This window comes from Penicillium lagena (assembly GCF_028827675.1).
Source record: "Penicillium lagena strain IBT 129212 chromosome Unknown utg000002l_segment0_segment0, whole genome shotgun sequence".
Taxonomy (NCBI): Eukaryota; Fungi; Ascomycota; class Eurotiomycetes; order Eurotiales; family Aspergillaceae; genus Penicillium; species Penicillium lagena.
Genome location: NW_026623223.1, coordinates 3,410,571 through 3,430,989, shown reverse-complemented (window position 1 = coordinate 3,430,989; position 20,419 = coordinate 3,410,571). Strand labels below are relative to the sequence as shown.

Here is a 20,419-nt window from a genome sequence, read left to right as displayed (position 1 = left end):
TGATGACTGGACAGATAACTGTGTTACTCGGCGCCAGGCCGTTGGGGAGTTGTCGTGGTAAGGAACTGCGTCGGACCAAAGCTTTTGCCCGCAATGGTGATTCCATATCACGTGATGAACGGACATGGTGACTTGTTATGAAACCCTATAGCTAATTACTATATGAATTAGAAACCATTCAAAATTTATAAGCCTCATACGAATGCTAGATATGATCTAAATAGTGCTGAAGATGCTCGGTTTCACGGACTATAGGATTTCCCTGCTTATCGAGTTATCCACTTACGCAACTAGTTTACAATCCACCACTCTTCTTGATCGAGGATCAATTCACGTGACCACGTGTTGCGCGACCGCGTCCAGGGCGAGTGTGGTTGATTCCCGATCAACTCCTCCGCACAAAGCAAAACAACAGCATTTCCTTTTGGAAACACCAAATTGAACCCACACAACCCATACAGCATCAGGAACACCCATCATGTCCCTACAAACGCCCCGCGTCCTCCCCGCCCACCTACACGCCTTCCATCCCTCCAGCGGTGGGCGCTCAACACACACCGTGCGCCTCCTGGGCACCGTGACCGCGCTCCGCGGTGATACTGCGACTGTGACATGCGGCGGCAACGGCGACGTCACACTCATCCTGAAACCGGACTCCCACCTGCAAATGGGCAAGTTGGTCGAGGTTGTGGGCAAAGTGGCTGACCTCGAGGGCGGGCAGGTATGCCTACATACATTCCTTATATCGTCACCGAGAAGATTATGATATATGCTCTGGGTGATATGGGGCGGATAATACTAACTCTGCGGCTGTAGGGCCTCGGTATTCGGGTGTTGGGAACGACGGACTGGGGAAATCCAAGTGATTGTGGTATGTGCTTGATATCCGGAGCTGCTGATATAGTTCCTGTGTTGGGCATATTTTGCCGTTCTTCATTTATTTGCTTCTTGTTAAGGCACTCGTGGCGTGCTAGCTTGTGTGCTAACTTCTGTTACAGATTATAAAATCTACGAGCGAGTGGTCGAATCCACCCATCGCTTCAAGTCTATCTTCTACGATGCCGAGTGAATTACTCCCATGACCGACTGGGAAAAAGTGTCCCTGCTTCAACTATTCTCATATCATTCAGTGCTGGCATACTACATACGATGTTATGATATTCGCTAAAATGGAAATAATCGCTGGAGTGCTCGTCCACTCGCCCTCTGCATCTCTCTCTCTCCGATTGTAGTCCTTTGCGCAAGCAGCCCAACCATTGAAGCTCCATCCTTTCGTCTTCTCTTCATGCAAATAATGCTCCACCACAGAACGAAGATCGGGATCCCACGTACATAGCGAGTCATAATACGCATCCCAATCATCCGGCTCAATAACAACATGAAGCTCTTCCAACTTTTCCAAGGCACCAGGCACAACGAGGCCCTCGTCATGGTCTTGATGAGCAATCAATTTTATTGTACTCGGTACAGCTATGTCGACTTCTTTTCAAGTAGTTGAGCGTTCCAAGGGTGGCGTGTTGGTGATTAGAAGACTTGTAAAGAAACGAGTAGTGGTACACCCTCGGATCCTACTTTGGATGCAGTTATCGCGTTCTTTTGATCGAACGGGGACACCCACTATTATTATTTCGCAAGAAATGTCAACAGATTGACGATGATGCGAGGTAAAAGGAAGCGGGATCAAGCCAGCCCTACGCTCAGCCACAGCGGCGCTCAGCCATTCCGCGAAGATCTGCGCTGCTGCCTGTTGTCAGCATTAGCATCATTGATCACCAACTCTTCCGGGGTCTCCTCGGATTTCTTCTTATCACTTATCGCATTCATTCATCATGGGCCGATCCACTGACGCTGTGCCCCCTTACGAGGAGCTCTACGCTCAACCGCCCGCCAACGCATCCACCGGGGTAAGCGATAACTCTCTCCTACACGGTGTGGGTGGAAAACAAACCAAGGAATCTTTTTTACTGATAAAACCATTTCGCTCAGTACACCGCCGTACTCCAAGCTGATCATGAAGACCACCAAGGTGTCACAGATGTGGAACTGCACGCTCAGTCCGGGCCAGATGTCGAGGCTCAACCACACAAGCACTGCGAAGAGTGTGACAAAGTGCTTGAGCGCAGAGAGCGGCGGCGTGGCGAGAAATATTGCTGCACGATGGTTTCGGTGACGTTTATTGTGGCGTTTGTGTGTCTGATGCTGTTTGGAATCGTCTTGGTGTCGGGGAAGAAGGGCAAGCATTAGGGTGGGAGGGTGAGGACTTTCTCAAATCGGCTTTTGTTAATTTGTTGCGTATGAATCAATGATTTTCCCACCAAGTCAGCGTGATTGCTACGAAGATACGAGCCAGAACCTCATGCCCAAATTAATGGATGAGCTGGGATATTAGATGCAGTAGATATAAGCAACCACATGCTGGGAATTGAATTCCCTAATGCCAGCAGGGCAAAAGATTGTCTTTCGTAATGTCAATATGTATTCCATAGACTGCTAACCCATCTTAGGTGGGTTGCTATTGATGACCAGAGTAAACCGCCGGGAAAACCACTCAAAACACCACCAGTAAGGAAATTCAAACAACCAGCTTTCGAAGGCTAGCATGCAAACAAATGCCACTCCGCTGTATCCAGACGCCATCGCTTTGGAAAACTCAAAAACAAAAACCACATCAAATAACAGAGAAAAACATGCTGTGCTTCCTGCTCTAGCCCTTATGAAGAAGGGGACGCTGCTTGCAGACTGCCATGCCGTTGCTGTTCCTCAGCAGAGTGTTTGGTAGTAGGATCTTGGTGAAGGGCATCAGAACTGAAAAAGCCCGAGTCGGGAACGGTGGCGTCGGCAAAGTGAAAGGGGTTGAAGTCGGAATCGTGGATGTGTTCCTTACCGACGACAGGGTCGGCCAAGATCGCGGTAAAGAGATCTTCTGAAGGATGGGCAGCATCCTCGTCTGATCCCGCAGGAGACACGTAGTCCTCTGGCAGCCAGTCTGCCCAGTTTTCGCCGCCGAATTTCGTGTTCCCCAGCGGGAAGGAGCCTTCGGCATCGAAGATGTCCATGATCATGCCGTCGATGGATTCAAATGCCTCGGAATGCAGGCCATCGTCAGCCAAGGTGGGAATACCAGGGGTATGAGCCCGAGATTGCTTGCTGGGAGACCGTTTCTGTCTTGAGGTTGACAGGGGGCTTCCCTGGTGTTCCTGTGCACGTTGCAGCCGCTCCGCAGTAAGACGGGCCGGTGACAGACCCAAGCCACCGTCCCTACGCTTGTTGATAGTTGGCGAGTTACAAGGCACCGAAGCAAATTTGTCGTTAAAAGCCGGACGATGGTTTCGTCGACGGGGCGTCGGGCTTGTAGGTAGGTCGAAATCCAATGTCGGACTCTCGAAGAGACCATCAAGATCATCGTGCGGCGTTGGAGCCATGTTCTCCTTCCCGTCAATTCGCTTCTCTCCCCGCGAGGCAATTCGAGGGCTGCGTCGTGGAGAGCAGCTATTGATGCTATTGATCGACGAAGCATCGAGAGGCTTCAATGTTCCTTCGTTGTGAGCATTGTGGAAAAGCATCCTGCGCACAGGTTTGGGCGTCAGGTTGTCGCCGTTGTCCGTCTGCAGGTGAACGTGCTTGGCCTCCATATTCCTCGCCGGACTGGATTGAATGGCCCGCCGAAGCGCCTCCATGGCGTCTTGCTCATGCCAGCGGTTCTCTGCGGTATCGGTTGAGCGTCGAGGTTCAACGCTATTAGCACGACGGCGTTTGTTTGGTGATGCATCCGCCTCATAATCCTGATCGTTGTCGTTGTCCACACGGGGAGTAGGCCCATCGGGTACGGAGGAGGCTTCAGTGGGTGCCGGAGATGACACCCCGACTCTGCTTGACGGAGCTTTGCTGCGCGTCCTGGCGGCAGGGCAAGGTTGCGACAATGGGCCATCCCTGCGGCTCCTCGAAGGACGCTTCCTCTTACCGCCAGGAACCTTGTTCCACTTGTTTTCTGGACGCATGGTCTTGAACTTGTGAAGCCAGAGACCACAAGCTGCATAACAGGTTAGTACAATAGTAGCGAAAAAAGACGAGCGAGACGCCACTTACGATTGCAGAGGAGGATCTGCGCCCAATCATTGTCGGCATCCACAAGACTCTTCTTGTAGACCTTGAACTTCGAGACATCATTGTTGTCGTCTCGCTCCAAAACCTGCCAGAAAAGCATCGTGGGGTCCTTTAACATCTCACGTGCAGTATCTTCATTACCGACGATCTCCTTCGACCAAGCTCGGCGCCATGTGGGAGTTTCGATTGATCCACAGTTCTCACAGTAGGGGGGAACTTGTCCAGAGCGAATGGCTTGGTCTAAACGTGCCTGGACTTGTTTCATACGCTTGGCTCCAGCACCACTCCGGACTTTGCCATCCTCGGGCGGCGGTGCCGGGGTTTCTGCAACGGTGAAGTCACTCATGGGACCAGCCCAGGTTTGAGAATGCTGAAGAGGAGGGTGCGTGGGCCCGACGGGGTCGCTGGCGGGGATTGCATTCATCAATTGCTCGACTGCACTTTGCGGCATGGGAGCTGGTGCCAAGGGCTTTGGTGCCATCCGCACACTGGCTCGGGAAGATGGTCTGGATCCACCCGACGTGGATGGGCGAGGCAGTGAAGGCTGTGCGTCCTTTCGATTCTGCTCTTTTGATCCATCGCTCACCAGGAATAGGTCATTGGTAACTCCACCAGTCGCACTGGCCGGCGAGCTAGCTTGCACTGCAGAGCGTACAGGGCGCTTGCCTTGCCTGATATCATGAGATTCTGCTCTTCTGCACTCATCCAAGGGAGTGACAGCATCATCATCTAGAAGATCCTCCAGGCCGCCGCTCATGAAACCAGAGTCGGCATCCAGAGAAATAGGTGGCAGCACGGGACTAGACCTTTGCGGGAATCGGCCGTCCATGATCGGAGGTGACGACGGCATTGTGAACGATGGCTCAAAGAGACCTTGATACCGAGACTCCTCTGGCGAATGGGCCGTCGGATCCGTTGCAGGTTGGTCATCACTCATACAGTATGGCGATGTATATGTACTGGTTATCGATGACTCGCGTAGTAAACTGGAGGGAAGTTGACCTCGACGAGGCAGATCAGCAGGCCGAGAGATTGGAGTTGGCGGCCGCACAGGCTCTTCGTTCGACTGCTGAATGGTAGCTACAAGGGAAGGATTCACAGGGGTCGGACGGTGAATTCGCACGGAAGCCGCTGTACTGGCAGCCACCCGCAGTGAACTTGGTTGTCTTTCGATATTCAAGTCCGACTTGCCAGGCCAGGTCGCTTGGTACACCTTGGCTCTCTTCCGTGGCTGAGGATCGACAGACTCTTCACCACCGCTGCCATAACCAGATTGCACGGAGTTTCTCCGCAAGTCATATGTTTGCATCTGAAAGTCATTGTCCCGCATGGACGCACTTGACGATGGTCGGATGATGTCGCTCGAAGGGATGCCATGCTTCTGTGATTGGTGCTGATTTGGGGGCCGCGACCCGCCAGGCGTTGAGACTCGGCTAGGAGCATATGATTGAGCAGGCGAGGCGGATCGGACCGACTCGTTCGGTGGTGGAAAGTTAGAGAAATCGCGAGGCGTAGACCCTTCGCTCAAGAGCTGGTGAAACCGATCGATCCCAGAATGACTCATTGAGGCCAGGGTGCGTTCGAATTGCTGACCCTTAGCAGTTTCCAACAGACCCGGGTTTTGACGGACAAAATTCGTCCATGATTGCGCATCGAACTCGTGGGGGATGACGGTGCTCAGTTCTCGGTATTTTTGCATGCTATCAAGATATTCGCTCTGCATAACGGTCGGAACAGGCACAAGCCGCAGCTTAACCTCCAGCGTCTCATGGGCGGCAGCCTTTGAAAAGAGACCCATGGGGTTCTTGCACACGCGGCCGGTGACCATGGTTTTGGACTGATGTGCCGGTGCATCTGGCGTTGGAGAGGACGAAGCCAAGACCCATGATAGCATCCCCTGTCCAACCAGAGGGGTTTCGTATTCCGAGTAGTCGTAAGCATATACCGTATAATCCTTGCCCAGCTGGGCCACTAGTTCGGGACTGCAAGGCCAATGGTGTGAGAAATCAGTTTTGTTGACTGCCAGTGACAGGGACTAACCTCGCAGACACAATGGCTTGGATGCATGTCTTTAGCTCGATGACCCCCACGGGAGTCTGTTCGTCCAGATAAGCGGTCTGGATGTCCAGCACATGAGGCCACCGAGCAAGACAGTTGGTCTTGTTTTCATTGTCGAAGGTATAGAGGACCTTGACTGTTGAATCTGTTTTAGCTTCCATTATTTCACATCGATATAGGGGTAAGTGCCTACGCCTCATGGGGCGGACGGTGATTCCGTCCTGAGATTCCATCTCACCAAACTCGCGTGTTCACCATGCACCACACTGGCCTGGAGAAGAGGTAGACTGATAGATGAGGATCTTGCAGGGTTATAAAACGAATCCAGTCCAATTGCCGAGATAAGAGGATGCAGTCGAAGGTGGGTGGGAGGAGGAGGTGAGAGGGTGAAGATCGAATATACCAACACCACTCAAACAGGTCCTTGAACTCGTCGAGCGATCAGCCAAGCATGACTGACCAAGGTGGGTTAGAAATCTCGTCGGCCGGGAGAATGGATAGGTTATGCAACAAGCAGTGGAGCAGCGTTCTGGTCTGCAGGACTGGAATGTTAGAGAGGGTCAGTCGAGAATTCCGTAAGATAGGATTGAACGAGGGATCGATTGGCTGTTCCTACTGTAAGAAGAATTGTGCTGCAAGAACCACGTAAAATGAGATAAAAAATGTCTGCAGATAGTTCGGACGAGGGAGGAAAGATCGAGAGGGAGGCGAATAATGCGAAGAGAACGAGGTCCTTGCATGCGCGATGCTGAAGTACTGATCCGCCGATCCCCAAACAGGCGTGGACGCGACGTGACTCTGCAGCCTGAAATGCAAGGCACCAAAGCACGTGACCACGCAGACTTGCAACTTCGGTGCGAAAAGAAGAACATACATCCATTGCCCTTTTATCCTCGCCCACCATGTCGACAGCCCCCGACCCCAAGATCCAGTATGTCATTGATCCTATGACTCCCACGGTCGGGAAGTCGGTTCGCTAACATTTTGCCTCCCCCAGAGATCTGCTCAACAAGCCCAAGGCCGAGCTCACGTAGGTTCCTTCACCCCTCGAGTCTGATGGAGATCGCCCTCGATCCCCCTTTCCTTTCTGCCTATTCGACCCAGCCTATGGCGGGACTCGCTTGGGATGCCCGCATTACGGACAACGAAGCACCGCATTTCTCCAACTACCACCCACTCCCCCCAAGCATGCACGCTGAGTAAAGGCATACATATACTAACCGAGGACCCGCATATCCGAACAGGGAGTACGAAGTCGCTCTGGTCGAGGAACATGAGCTCACCGCCGGCCCGCTGTCCCTTCTGCAGACCGCCACCCGCACGCACACCCAGGTCCTGATCTCCTGCCGCAATAACCGTAAGCTGCTGGCCCGCGTCAAGGCCTTTGACCGACACTGCAACATGGTGCTGGAGAATGTCAAGGAGATGTGGACTGAGAAGCCTAAGGGCAGCAAGGGGAAGGGTGTGAACAAGGATCGTTTCGTGAGCAAGATGTACGTTGCGTCCCCTACCTCCTCGACTTGCGATCTGATCGATGCTAATCGCTTTCTTTTTCCTCTGGATTAGGTTCCTGCGTGGCGACTCCGTGATCCTCGTCTTGCTCAGCTGAATTATCTTGGTTATCTCTTCCCATCTTCGTGCGCATCGGCATCCCTCCCACGACTCCGGTTACATGTTCCCGGGATGTGTTGATCCCCTGCCGCTCGCGCCGCATCTCTCACCCACAAAGGTCCCTCGTGTGACTGAACGGACCTACCATGTCATCGATGTCGATACCCTTTCTCTGTTTTTCTTCTCTGTGTTCTGCTTCCCTTGCTTGTGGCTCTCGTTGCGGCTAGGGTTCGATAGATCGATGTCTGCTCTTCTTCCAAAAGTAACCTTGGCATGTAACATTGCGCCGCAAGAGGCTGCTGGATGAGTCTTTTTATCTTTTGGCTTGGGAGGGTTGTACTTGAAAATATCCGGCGTTCAGTTCTGGATGTACTTTCCGTCTGTGGTTGATCTAGAAAGCATCGGGTCGGTTGGAGCAAACTCGTGGCGTCTTCGCAACCATAAATTGAGTAGTAGAATAAATCTCAAGAGTTATCACTGCCTAGCTGCGCTCCAGCAATATTTCTAACCACTATTCTATAATACATGGCAGTTGATATGAAAGCAGCTTATACATATCCCTGTCATTTAAGGTGACGACGATGGATGCTGTTTGCCAGACATTTGCACTATTTATGAGTAGGGTAGAGTGAACTGCTAAGCCAAGCATGTGTCTAGATTTACCCTAGAAGTGCTCCTGCTCAACGTAGAGTGTATTTGTTCGACTACAGAACCCGAAACGAGGTATCCAATACATTCTTGTCATCAACATCATGAAATTATAGTAAACATCGCCCACAGACTCCCAAGGTCAAAATATATGAGTATGTAAACGAAACACTGACAAACAGCGTCAGCTCTAGACCGCCTCAGCCAGGCCAGTCAGGAACTCGCTGAGACCGAAAGCGCCGGGGTCAGGCACTTTGCCGAGCCACTCTCCCTCATCACCAACATACACAGCGCGGCCCAAACTGGCTTTCATGCTCTTGGTGGACTCGGTACCCTGCTGGGAGGCGGCGGCGGCAACGCGCACGTCGAGGGTCTCCAATAGGGTGTCGCCGAAGGGGACAAGAGCATCGATGAGAGTGCGGTCACCAGGCTTGGCTGGTGTATACTTGCTCAGCGCGGTTATGGAGTGCTTCAGGGCCTTGGCCCAGACCTCGGTCGTGGCCGGCACGGCGGAGCTCTGGTCCTGGGCGCGCAGGCCGTGGGCCAGCGCGTTCAAGAAGATGGCATAGATGGCACCTGAGGTGCCGTCCATGGTGTTTTCAACCACGGTCACGATGCGGTTCACCGTGTTGACGATGTCATCGCTCAGTGGGGGCGAGGCATTGTCTAGAAGCGCCTGGATGGCTTCCGCCCCACGCTTCAGACCCACGCCGCAGTCACCGTCACCTACGATGGTATCGTAGCGGGTAACCTCGGGTTCCACGCTGATGACGCGCTTCAGGCCGGCGCCGAGAACCTTTTTAACAACGGCAGGATCCACTGTGATAAGAATGAGTTGGTGAATTACAGCCGATGAAAACAGAAAAGGACTTACGCTTAAGGTTGCTGGGCGTCTCTTCGGCCAGGTTGGAGTCTTTGAGCTCAACAGGAGTGTCGGACCGATTATCCCAGGTCGAGGTAGGGATGGGAGCGGACCAACCCACAGCTTCAGCGGGCGCGTCCAGCAGCTCCAGCATGGACTTTCCAGGGCCCAGGCCGGTGTCGGACAGCTTCAGTAGCGAGACATTGAAGCCGAGGCCGTTCAAGCTGGTCAGGAAGGTACCCTGGATGAGACGGACCGGCTTGATCTGGTAGTCGCGCTCCAGCTGGCGGTAGACCTCGTCGGTGATACCGGCCATCTCCAGCGGGCTGACACCGCCGAGGTTATTAACGAGCATCACAAACTTGTCCTCGGGCTTGCGAGTGATGTAGTTGCGGTCGGTGTCGTTCTGATCGAGCAGCTGCTTAAGCATGATGGAGACCAGACCTACAAGCTCGAATTTGGCCCGGTGGGAGCCCGGCTCGTTGTGAATACCCATGCCGATCTCAACTTCGCCGTGCTCAACCGTGTCCTCGGGCATATCACGACCGGGGACGTGAACATGCTCCAGGGAGGAGCCCAGTGTCACCAAGTTATCGTTTGCCTGCTTGGCCAAGCCGTATACTTCCTCGAGCGAGCCACTGGGAAACTGGTTAGCCGCGTGTTTTGGTCCCTCACAAACCGGAGCAACGTACCCTGCCTCAGCCAAGGCTCCAATCATCTTGAGGATCAGAATGCCACCGCAAAGTCCGCGGCGGCCGACCAAACCGCCCTTCTCCCGGCCCACACCAACATCGTCGTTGATGGCAAAGAACTCGGTGTTAATGCCGGCGGCACGGCACTTCTCCGCGGCCATACCGAAATTCAACACATCGCCGGTATAGTTCATGGGAATGATGAACACGCCTTCCTCGGTGGGGACGCGGTCCATGGCGGCCCTGCGAATCTGCTCCGCGGACGGAGAGGCGAAGATAGTGCCTGCGACCGAGGCATCACACAGCCCGTGGCCGACATACCCCGCAAAGGCAGGCTCGTGGCCGGAGCCACCACCAGTGACGATTGATACTTTCTTGGCCTTGCGGGGAGCATCTGGGCGACGGAAGACGATCTTGTGCGTGGGGTCCAAAGCCAGAGACGGGTTTGTCAGGGTAAGCGAGTGGAGGGCAGTCAGAACCAGGTGGTTCGGGTCGGAGAAAAAGTGTTTGGCTAGAGACTGCTGTCAGAACCATCGGTTATGGAATGCTTCCGTCTGTCTGGACAGACTGGGGCAGATAGTGGAGCGAACGTACTCTGCATGATTGATCAATTGTGCACAGTCAGATAGACACCCAGTGGATTCGCGGAAACCGGACAGCGCGAGCCGCTGGAGAAAGATGGGAAGAAGGTGGAGAATAAGGACCGCTGTGCAAGGTCCGGAGGCTATATATAAGGAGGTTGTCGTAAGGAAGGGGCTTCGTAATAGCTCTCGGTAAAACTAGTTTCTTAGCCTAACAGCGAAGCAGGAATGCGGTTTATTCGGTTGATTGGAGACCGGGCACGAAGGCGGGGAAAAAAGTGGGGGAGATTCAGAGGTGTGGAACGTGTATAGTGTGGGGGGTGGGAAGAGGTGATGTGATGGCGATCGCGATAGTGAGAGAGGGAGAGTGTGAGAGAGTAAGAGGAAGTGGGAGAAAAGGAGAGTCGAGGGGTCTTTATGTGGTGGTGTACCCCTCTAGATTGGAAGAAGGATGGAAGGAATGGAAGAAGACTTTTTTTTACAGCTCACATGAGGCAGCTCGTGCTTCCCCCACTACGCCCCGGATTACCGCCTATGGGAATCCCGCCAGGCACCCTTTCTAGCTATCGCTATCGCCCGATATCGCAACAGCTAGGTCGGCATCTCGCCGGAGTCTACCGGTAGGCTAGAACCCCCCTGAACCGGGCTAGCCGGTGCACCGACCACCACTTTACTTGCGCCTCGGATTTGAATATGCACCAGAAACACCACAATGGCATGGTCCGCGTAATGGCCTGCTAGCTGTCCCACGATGGGGCGGGCGCAGTGGAGGCATCATGAGACCAGCAGAAAAGATCTACGACGAGATCTGCTCCACGGGCGCAGGGGCCAAAAGCCCAGACTCGGCTGTCAGATCGGGCCCCGGTGGAGCCAATACTGGCCACGCGGTACAGCACAAGGCAATCAATCCCTGGCAGCGGTCGGCTTCTTACTGATCCTGGGAATAACGGTCTCGTATCCGTCGGGCCTAATAGGGACTCAGTTAATTCTCATCTTGATGAATCTGATACCATGCTTGCTAGCTATAACGGTTCAAACCCCTACTATGGACGAAGCAAAATAGTTCAGACGTGCGGCCGTGTGGAAGAGTGAGGCTGGATGTTGACAGTCAGCGTAAAGTGTTAACTTGACATGCCCCTGCTTTTATCCAAGTGATCATCATTAGATCGCTAGAACCGCGTGATTGCTCAAGTACGACTTTTGTCCTATCGTTCAACCCTACGATATCGATCTTTACGATAACCACTACGATCTACGAACGGTGGTTGCTGCTTGGCTTTCGGGGCCTGGCCAAGGGCCTGTTAGTAGTCCCACGGCGCAAATGCAACGGTCCAGAAGAGGTAGAGCACAAGGTTCGCACCAAGAGCTCTCCACAAAACCATGACACCAGTAGCGTCAGGCTCAGAAAACCCAATTGCACGCATAGATGAGACGGCCAATAGTACCAGAGCACTCTGTGAGGGTCGCCAAGAGGATAGAAGCACAGCGCCATGGGCAGTCCCCAGGGACCAAGCAGCAAACGCACACCTACACAGCAGCAGGCCATTAGTAGTATCTGCCCGGACTTTCGATCAAGGGCAAGACACCAAAATAGGAGAGAGGAAAAGGGGCAAAACAGAACATGCATGTCCTTTCGCTGGTATTGTCCAGATCAAGTTTTAACGGTAATATCTCAGAACGAGATTTACTCCGAGGAGTAAAGTCTCGAACACCCGTCATGCGCGCTCCTCAAAAGGAGAATACTCACCGGGATTCCGAAAACACGGAAACCAGCATCAAGGGCATCTTGGAAACCGGCACAGTTGCCAGACCAATGCGCTTGGAATATCCATACTTCAAACCGCGGCGGCCTCAGCCTTCGCCCCCGATCGCCCATCCCGTTCAACCGAGGCATCTGTTTCAGATTCCCAGTCGGTAGGCTTCAGGTGCTGGAACCACTCCTTCTTCGATTTGCGCCACCACTCCACCAGTGCGAGAATCGTGACGCCTCCCATGATGACAATCGCATAATTGAACAGGCTGGAATCCTTATCGATCATACTGTCCGAGTACTGCGGAGCGCAAAGTACTGCGAACAAGAACCCGTTCCAAACAAATGTAATGATGGCTGCCACCACACCAAACCAGCCCATATCCCAAAAGCCAGGGCGGAATGACGTGCGTGTCACGAAAGTGCGACCGAGGCCGACGAGACTGTATGCTGCGATTGAACCCACGGCTGATGTCGAAATCAGACTGGAAAAGGCGACCTGGGACGGTAACTGGGTGCACAGCAGAAGCGCGGCAATGACTGCAATGAAGATGACTGCATTGCGAGGCTGTTTGGACTTCGAAACCCGTGATAAGACATCGCTGAATGGGAAGACACCATCACGAGCGACGGCGAAGACGAGTCGTGACACCGCGACCAGTGAGATGGAGGTGTTTAGGATCGCTCCAATCATTGAGATGACGGTCATCACAACATGACCCCGGCCGAGCGCCATTGAGTACATGTGGATGAACGGCTGAGGCGCGCTGGTGTCGTAGAACTTTTCAATGGACGGCATGCAAAACAAGAAGAGTACAATAATCGGAAAGCCACACAGCGCCGAGGCGACAGTCGACCAGAAAACACCCTTGGCAGCGGCCTTCTTAGCCGAGATTGTTTCCTCGGCTACATGACCAGAGGCGTCTTCTCCAACAAGACAAGAGCCAACCAAGAACCATGAGAGCACCCAATTGAGGCCAGGACTGGTATCACCGCCGTTATAGGTTGAAGTGAAAACGAAGTCGGCGGATTGGAACCCGTACGTCTGCGAGACACCAATAGGCAACCAGATAAAGTTAAGGAGCATGTCAATCACAATGACGATGACGCCGGCGCGGAACACCCACGAGTACATCCGCGGGGGCAGGAAGTTCAGGGCGGTAGCGATGGCGAGGAAGAGCAGGGAAAAGGCCCAGGCGATGGCGCGAGCACGTACATCCGAGGTGGCGTGGGGGAAGCTTGCGTGCGGGTCGAACACAACGACCTCCGAGATCAGGTAGTTGGCCACACCAAATGAATCACTTGCGAGAAAGGCCGTCCATGCCACGAGTGTCCATGCCGCAACCAGGAATGAGATGAGCCGTCCCAGGCGTCCACCCCCCACGATCGGAATGCCCAGTAGTAAATGGACCCAGCGGCAGGATAGCTCGAACAAGCCTCGGCGAGACAGGCGGCAGTGATGATCGAGAGGATGCTGCCCGAAACCCAGGAGCTCCATCTGCGGAGGTTGTTAATTCCAGCCTGGAAAGAAAGTTGGAGCCACTTACATCGCAGCAGGGCCACCTCCACTCAGAGCGATGTAGAAGAGCACACGGATGCCTCCGATGCAGTACAACGCAGAGAACGAGCAGGCGAAGTTGTCGAAAGAGCCCCACCCACGCGCTAGGACAGAACGGTATCCCAGCTTCGCCAGATCGCGATCGTCTTCATTGGCCACGGCCAACTGGTGGCTGTTCATGTCCGAAGCCATTCGTTCAGGGTATGGGATCTAAATTTGGAGAGAGATTCTTGAGTGGGAGAGACGTGAGAGATGCTCGAGACGTGAGTCGAGATGCGGGAAGGGCGCAGAGTTTTTTTAAGTTGGTGATCCATGATTAATAATAATAATGGGCTTGAATGGACGGGCCCAACGGTAATACATACGAGGAATCATTAAAGGCAGAAAGAGGGTCTTGTAGTTTCCATAGTCTCCTGGTTTACGCAGTCGAAGCATCTCGGACCATTGAATTCCATAACAACTTTGCCGGTTCATTCAATGGCCGACTCACAAAGAAAAAGCCCTGCAGGATCGATTCGGCACTGTGCCAATCCTCCACTTGTAACTGTCGCGCGGTTTCTTTGAGATGCTGCAGGAACCATGCAAAGCAATCTGGCTCGTGAGCGGCAAGGCTGCCCATAAACAGCATCCAGAAGAGCAGATCTAGATCTGTCTGCTGGATGATATGAAGATTTTCATCCAGATGTTGCCGAAACTGGGCCGCCGTATTCTCTGCGCAGGCCATCCCATCAAACTTCCACACCCGGATCGCCGTATGAACTTGGATTGACAGCCGCAAAGTTTCTTGAAAAGGCGAAAGTGGGCGGTCACGTCCTATCGTAAACAGCCGGTGAGCCAATAAGACTAAGTAGCCATGTTCGCTTGGCACCGGCTGTGAGGGTATCTCATCCGACTGGCTCTCAAAATAGAGAGCGATTGGTTGGAAACTTTGCATAATCGCCTTGAGATCTGGATCGAGATCTTGAGACCATGAGGAGTTAAAAAAACGGCCCCCGAATGAGGTTGCTGTGCAGCGATGGTTGGCCGTGGGAAACGCCGACCTTTCTCGGGCTTCGCGTTCCCATTTTGCTGATATGTAGAATTCCAGAGGGGAGCCAAGAAGCCCTATAACAAGATCGCAACTGTGCAAAGGAAAATATTCAGATTCGCAACTTTAGCCCTCGGGTTAGCTCATGGTTGACCTACCAGTATACTAGGGTTTCTGCGGGATATCCTAGATTATCAACCCCCCCAAGAACTTCAATGATTCTCTTCATACCCTTCATGTGCGCATTGACTGCTTCCACGTTGCCTTCGGCGCCCTAGTCGTGGTTAGTAAGCCAGAGTACATATTTCTCAAAGAATGTAGCAGAGCAGGGAAAGATTCATCTAGAGAGAAGGAGTACCCAGCTTCTTACCTCGATATAGAGGAGATGAGCCATGGCTATGAGTATGGAGACTGAATAATGATAGCATGGCTGGTTCAGTACCTGCCGGAGTGATTTGATGGCTTCACCCCTCAGCTGGAGCCCATCTTGAACGGACTTTTGGATAGTTTGTGGAGAAGCATCACGGAGTGAGAGGCCAATAGCTCGATGGAACGCGCCCATTGATAAAAAGGTTTTCAACATGGCTGGCTCAGCAAACGCCATCTGCAGAAGCGACAGTTTTGGCCCGTCGGAATATAGAGGAAGATATGCTTTAGACGTATAGAACTTGACTAGGTAATCGTTAGCTTTTACGACCAGAATAGTCTAATATTGCCAGCGGATTGTCAAAGTGGCAGCAGTCCCGCAAAGGAATTTTGCAGTGCTCACAGTGATGGAAATACAGGTTCATATTTTGGTCTGTGTGAAGAGACAAGGAGAGTACACCGTCTAGAATGTCCAGGTTGGTGGCTTGTCCTAATACTGGTGTATGTGCAATATGAGCAGGAGCTTCTTGAGACCGTACAACGCGGTTCTCACTCGGAAAAGGTTTAACAGAGGTCTTCAAGTTCTGCAGTTGGGTTTCCTTTTTCCGTCGATGATATCGTGTCCTTATAAAGGCTTGTTTGGCTCGAGCAGCAGTGCGGTCTTGAGGATCCTCATCTTGGTTCACCCATAGGAAGTCTGTCGGCGACTTCGTTGGAAGGGCATCTTCTTCAACGGCTCGTAACGATGCACCATGTGGGATCGCTCTCGAAAGTGATCGAGACTGGTCAGGCGCCATGGTCAGAAAAGACCACAAAAGAGATGCTGCTGAAGACCAAAAAGCGTCTGTAAGGCTGAGATTGCAATGCGCCCAGCTAGCCGGCCAAGCCCCCTCCACCTCCTTTTCGGCCCTAGCCGGTCCCCACGATTGGCCATCTCGGACTGAAACCCCTCATTGGTCCGCATCGTGATAGACTAACTCGTTAAGTAAGTAGGATGACTTTTCGAATTAGGTCATATGTTCGTCCAAGAGTTTGGCAGCGGCTGTGTTGCAACGGCCTCCTTTCCTCAAAATCCATAAGAACAAATTTCCGATGGTCCGATCATGCACAACACGCATTTGGCAACATTAGTACGGCGATGTCGAATTGGCTTGGAAAGGGAATGGAAACAAAAAGTGAGATTGAAAGGGCTAGAGAAGTAGTTAGGCACAAGAGGTGCGTAAAAAAGGAGACCCCGTAAGACAGAAAAGAAAAACAAAAATACTAAAACAATCGCTCAGAACATCAACCGGTTTCTTGCGATTGACCTAGACTGAACAAAAGAATTGCCTGCTAATTCATGAGACGACATGATCAATCCTCGACCTCGGGCCCATGTTCTTCGTTAGAGCTGAGCACATCCTTTATGTCTTCGACATTCAGGACAGTGACGAAGGCGTCGCGATGGCTGCCACTACCAGTGCTGTCGAAAAGGCGAAGAATGGTTTGGGTGCCAGTCTTGAGCATCTTTTCGTCTCCACACAGGCGGTGCCGGCCATTGAGTACATACAAGACACGCTTGCTCTTCTTTCTTTCCTTATTTTTCTTTATCCTGCTGTTAGAGCAGCCCCATAGCTTCGGACCTTTACGACGGGTTGAAAAGGCACGAATCTTACTGTTCTTCCCCGCAATAGCGGTGGAAGAACGCTTGGAGAAAGTGTTGCCGTTGCCAATAATCGAATGCGACGTTGAGGTGGAGGCCTTGCAACTCGTAAACTTGGAGGCTTCACGATTTTTCTGGTTGCTGTCCTCGGAAGACTGTTCCTGCTCCACAGCACGCAGTACGCAGCCTTCCAAGTGCTCGTAGAATTCCGGGGCATTGCTGAACGTCGCCGAACAAGTAGAGCACTTTCCCATTGTATTTCTGCCATAATCTGTGTCATTTGCTGTGAATGCAGTCGGCCTGTAATTGCGGCTTTTTGGCGGTTTCTGCTCCACACCGTGGACGGCAGTCAAGTGACGCTTAAACACGTCCACGCGGTTGAAGCTCTTCTTCATTGGGGGCCAGGATTGCGCGCAGAACCCGCATGTCATAGTCCCCTTGTAGTGTGTCCAAGTATGCCGATCCCTGTCATATTTACGGGCAAAGCCCTTGATATGGTATACACAGGTCACGATGGGACACTTTTCTGGCCGTTCGGACTGGTGGGTAAGCAAGTGGGCCTTCAGATTCTTGACGACTCGTCTACAGCGGGGTTCCGGACATCGATCCTTCTTCTTGGAGACAGAATATCCTTCACTACCGTCTAGGAAAGTTTGTTGTTGTAGGCGGGATGATTCGATGGAGGTGTTGAAGAGCCGCCTGTCGTTGAGCGAAACCGGACAGAAATGAAAGTTTTCGTCTATCATCGATTTTGAATGCTGCTGCACTACATGGTCACCGTAGGAAGCAGGAGAAGCAGTCGCAGACCGAGGGAGAGAGGTAGAGAGAAGGTTTGAAACGATGTCGATAGGATGGTTTTCGACGCCGCACTGCACAGGATGGATGAGAGGAAAAGCTAACGTTTTCGAGTTAAATATTGCTTGGAAAACAAGCCATGAAAGAATGAATAAAAGCCTACCGTCAAAGGTGTCAGGGGGCTTTTCTTGGGAGAGCTTGTTCCAGTCGATGGTGTTCGCCACATAGCCGTTGGAGCAGAAGTCATTCTCCACGTCAGCCTGCAGGACAAGCTCGTGGTCTGTATCCGCCCAGTTAAAATCTTGAAACGCCCGGACAACCTCGGGACATGGGGAACTGAAAGTAGATGAAGATGCACTAGTGGTCGAATACCCAGATGCAGAAGCATCTGTGGGGGTTTCCTTTCCCACAGAATTTGACGAAGAGACAGAGAACGGGCCATTGAGCATTGGAGAAAGATCTGACGCCATTTGAATATCTGCGGACTCGGAAAATAAGGGCGATGTGTCGACTGTAGATTGAAGAGGGACAGAGTGAGTGCCTTGGTCATTCGGAAACACGTTGGTCCCTGGAAAAGAGAGCATGTTCTCAACGTTAGTGTCTGTGGTCATGGGCGGGAAATACAAAGATTGGCATAACAGTAGTAAAATGAAGATCACAGTCCGGTAAGAGACCGAGGAGGACAGAAGAGCTATATATCTACAACCTGGGGATATTGCCTCTGGGTGTCCGATCAAAGATCCTGCCTCGTATAGTTCTCGAAGTGGATCCGGAGAAGAACAGCGCCAACCAGGGACTAGAGTACCGTGTCCATTTTGGGACTAGCGCGGGGACATCAGCCCCCTGATTGAAAGTAGGCATAGATACTACCCAGCAATTAGTTTTCGAGTTGGGGCCATTTCGATGATGGGAAGCTAGTCCCAAAAGGACCATAGTACTGTAGTCCCTGATTGGCTGTTCTGGATTCCTGTCAGTATTTTCACTGTCGAGAGGCTGAAGGATAATTCAAATACATTCTCTTCTGAAACGCCACACGCTTCTCCTAGGGGTTACGTGCTTTACAAAAATGTAATGGGTCCCATTTCGGGTGCCCTGCCGCTTCGACGGTTGGCGTTCGAGTGGCTATGTTCTCGAATTCTGGATCTTCTAGTGAAAATATCTCGTGGTGGCTCTCGAAAATAGTAAGACGCGTGAACTAATTGGATCGTAATGCGGGTTGTTATTCGAGACACAAAAGTCATCCAGTGTTTCAGCAAATGGGAAATCACACCTCACTCTATGGTAGAATGCATCTGCTAGAGAGCAAAAGAGAAATAAAACGCCCCACTTTATTGCAGGAAATGCTTCGGAGCGCTCTCAAAAACCTTGATCGCCTGCTCCAGTCGTTTCTCATACTCTTCCAACTCAGGACTATCCTGATCTTCTTCTTCGGCGCTCTCTTCCATTTGTTCCGGCCGGTTCTCATTTGCCAACCCCAGTCTAATAGATTGGCTCTCCCGCCCTCGAGCGGTATTCACGGACATGACATCGCGATAGAGGCCCATTGACACGGGAAGCTTGACATCGTCGACGGCATCCTTCCCCATTTTGATGAAGTGTGCATCCAGCAAGCGAAACTGAGCAGCCCAGACATGCGGCTCGGGTACCTGCATGGCCAGCTGCCATGACGACTCGAGCCCTAATTTCACAAATCCTCCCACTGGCACACCGGATAGGGCGCCCACAATGGAGGATGACACACCTGTAGATATTCCCACGGAATTACCGCGGGAAACCACTGTACGGGCTTCCTCTAATAGATAGAGTCCCGTCAGCATCCAAACTTTGGGCCGGCGAGCGAACTTGAAGTTCAGCACATAAGCACTGCGGGCGGCAGAAAGCCACAATTTGAGTTTCTGTTGTGCGAGAGGATTACTTAAAACATTTGTGGTGAGGAAGGATTCGGGACTGTAAAAAGCGTCGTCAGGGTAAGAATACTTAAGCGCAGCGTAGAAGATGGCGTACTCTTTGAGTATAAGTCGGGTGCCTTTTTCGGCAACAACGATGCGCTCTAGATCCTTGTTGTAGGCAAGATTGAGATTGACAATATCTCCACCCTCAAGACCGACAGCGGGTGTTAGGCGAGAGGAACCATGGAGAACTGCGTCCTTGATATTTGTGGAATAGGCGTGTTCGCGCAGAGCATCGTCGCTAACGAGGTAAATTAGATCCGTATCCGAGAGCCAACGGAAACGAGAAGACAGAAAAGAAGAAGTACCCGAGCAACTCGTGAGTATAATGTCGAGCAACCATCGGCTTCCAATACTTTTCTAGCACCAAAGACCCTAAAGTCAGGGCCTCGGGCTTTTCGCCCATCCCATAGAGGAAGAACGACGAATCATCGCCAGCTCCCATGTTGATTGCAATACAAGGTTATTGGTAGATCGCCAAGGCCGATCATTCACACGGTCCGTGGATCACAAGTTGGAAGAAAGAGTTGACGGGTGGCATTTCAGCCACTATTGACTGCTGTCCATTTTCTCATGGCTACGTGGGGTTCCTTCCAGTGCTGACCTGCTCTAGCTTAACGCTAATCGGGTAACTTTTGGCGAGAACCAGTCAGGGGCCCGCGGGCGCATTAGGGCCAATAGTATAGTTGCGCTATAATACTCCATAAGCAATCGCTTAGAGTTTAGGTGAAACTATTTCCTGCACTCACAGCTGGGACGACCACCACTTCGACGGT

At 52.2% G+C, this 20,419-nt stretch overlaps 11 protein-coding genes across 11 annotated transcripts; 3 read left to right on the top strand and 8 right to left on the bottom strand.

Annotated features, from left to right (window-relative positions):
• Positions 1-478: 478 nt before the first annotated feature.
• Positions 479-1,069, top strand: N7510_004182 (putative ssDNA binding protein Ssb3; the record flags this gene model as incomplete). Its single annotated transcript, XM_056976108.1, has 3 exons — positions 479-721; positions 817-871; positions 999-1,069. The coding sequence occupies 3 exons, from the start codon at positions 479-481 to the stop codon at positions 1,067-1,069; spliced, it is 369 nt and encodes a 122-aa protein (XP_056836064.1).
• Positions 1,070-1,829: 760 nt separating this feature from the next.
• N7510_004181 (uncharacterized protein) lies at positions 1,830-2,244 on the top strand (the record flags this gene model as incomplete). The annotated part of the gene is made up of 2 exons (XM_056976107.1): positions 1,830-1,904; positions 1,987-2,244. The coding sequence occupies 2 exons, from the start codon at positions 1,830-1,832 to the stop codon at positions 2,242-2,244; spliced, it is 333 nt and encodes a 110-aa protein (XP_056836063.1).
• Positions 2,245-2,711: 467 nt separating this feature from the next.
• N7510_004180 (putative GATA transcription factor (Ams2)) lies at positions 2,712-6,395 on the bottom strand (the record flags this gene model as incomplete). Its single annotated transcript, XM_056976106.1, has 3 exons — positions 2,712-4,030; positions 4,087-6,086; positions 6,145-6,395. 3 exons carry the CDS (start codon positions 6,393-6,395, stop codon positions 2,712-2,714), a joined length of 3,570 nt encoding a protein of 1,189 aa, XP_056836062.1.
• A 669-nt stretch (positions 6,396-7,064) lies between these two features.
• Positions 7,065-7,728, top strand: N7510_004179 (mRNA splicing protein SMD2; the record flags this gene model as incomplete). The annotated part of the gene is made up of 3 exons (XM_056976105.1): positions 7,065-7,093; positions 7,160-7,192; positions 7,407-7,728. 3 exons carry the CDS (start codon positions 7,065-7,067, stop codon positions 7,726-7,728), a joined length of 384 nt encoding a protein of 127 aa, XP_056836061.1.
• An 883-nt stretch (positions 7,729-8,611) lies between these two features.
• N7510_004178 (uncharacterized protein) lies at positions 8,612-10,576 on the bottom strand (the record flags this gene model as incomplete). Its single annotated transcript, XM_056976104.1, has 4 exons — positions 8,612-9,240; positions 9,296-9,921; positions 9,976-10,486; positions 10,570-10,576. The coding sequence occupies 4 exons, from the start codon at positions 10,574-10,576 to the stop codon at positions 8,612-8,614; spliced, it is 1,773 nt and encodes a 590-aa protein (XP_056836060.1).
• A 1,281-nt stretch (positions 10,577-11,857) lies between these two features.
• Positions 11,858-12,341, bottom strand: N7510_004177 (uncharacterized protein; the record flags this gene model as incomplete). Its single annotated transcript, XM_056976103.1, has 2 exons — positions 11,858-12,083; positions 12,304-12,341. 2 exons carry the CDS (start codon positions 12,339-12,341, stop codon positions 11,858-11,860), a joined length of 264 nt encoding a protein of 87 aa, XP_056836059.1.
• A 50-nt stretch (positions 12,342-12,391) lies between these two features.
• On the bottom strand, positions 12,392-13,804 carry N7510_004176 (uncharacterized protein; the record flags this gene model as incomplete). Its single annotated transcript, XM_056976102.1, has 1 exon — positions 12,392-13,804. One exon carries the CDS (start codon positions 13,802-13,804, stop codon positions 12,392-12,394), a length of 1,413 nt encoding a protein of 470 aa, XP_056836058.1.
• Positions 13,805-13,849: 45 nt separating this feature from the next.
• On the bottom strand, positions 13,850-14,056 carry N7510_004175 (Amino acid/polyamine transporter I; the record flags this gene model as incomplete). The annotated part of the gene is made up of 1 exon (XM_056976101.1): positions 13,850-14,056. One exon carries the CDS (start codon positions 14,054-14,056, stop codon positions 13,850-13,852), a length of 207 nt encoding a protein of 68 aa, XP_056836057.1.
• A 226-nt stretch (positions 14,057-14,282) lies between these two features.
• Positions 14,283-16,054, bottom strand: N7510_004174 (uncharacterized protein; the record flags this gene model as incomplete). The annotated part of the gene is made up of 2 exons (XM_056976100.1): positions 14,283-14,762; positions 15,716-16,054. The coding sequence occupies 2 exons, from the start codon at positions 16,052-16,054 to the stop codon at positions 14,283-14,285; spliced, it is 819 nt and encodes a 272-aa protein (XP_056836056.1).
• A 556-nt stretch (positions 16,055-16,610) lies between these two features.
• N7510_004173 (uncharacterized protein) lies at positions 16,611-18,305 on the bottom strand (the record flags this gene model as incomplete). The annotated part of the gene is made up of 1 exon (XM_056976099.1): positions 16,611-18,305. The coding sequence occupies one exon, from the start codon at positions 18,303-18,305 to the stop codon at positions 16,611-16,613; it is 1,695 nt and encodes a 564-aa protein (XP_056836055.1).
• Positions 18,306-19,022: 717 nt separating this feature from the next.
• N7510_004172 (uncharacterized protein) lies at positions 19,023-20,088 on the bottom strand (the record flags this gene model as incomplete). Its single annotated transcript, XM_056976098.1, has 2 exons — positions 19,023-19,884; positions 19,952-20,088. The coding sequence occupies 2 exons, from the start codon at positions 20,086-20,088 to the stop codon at positions 19,023-19,025; spliced, it is 999 nt and encodes a 332-aa protein (XP_056836054.1).
• Between the last annotated feature and the right edge of the window lie 331 nt (positions 20,089-20,419).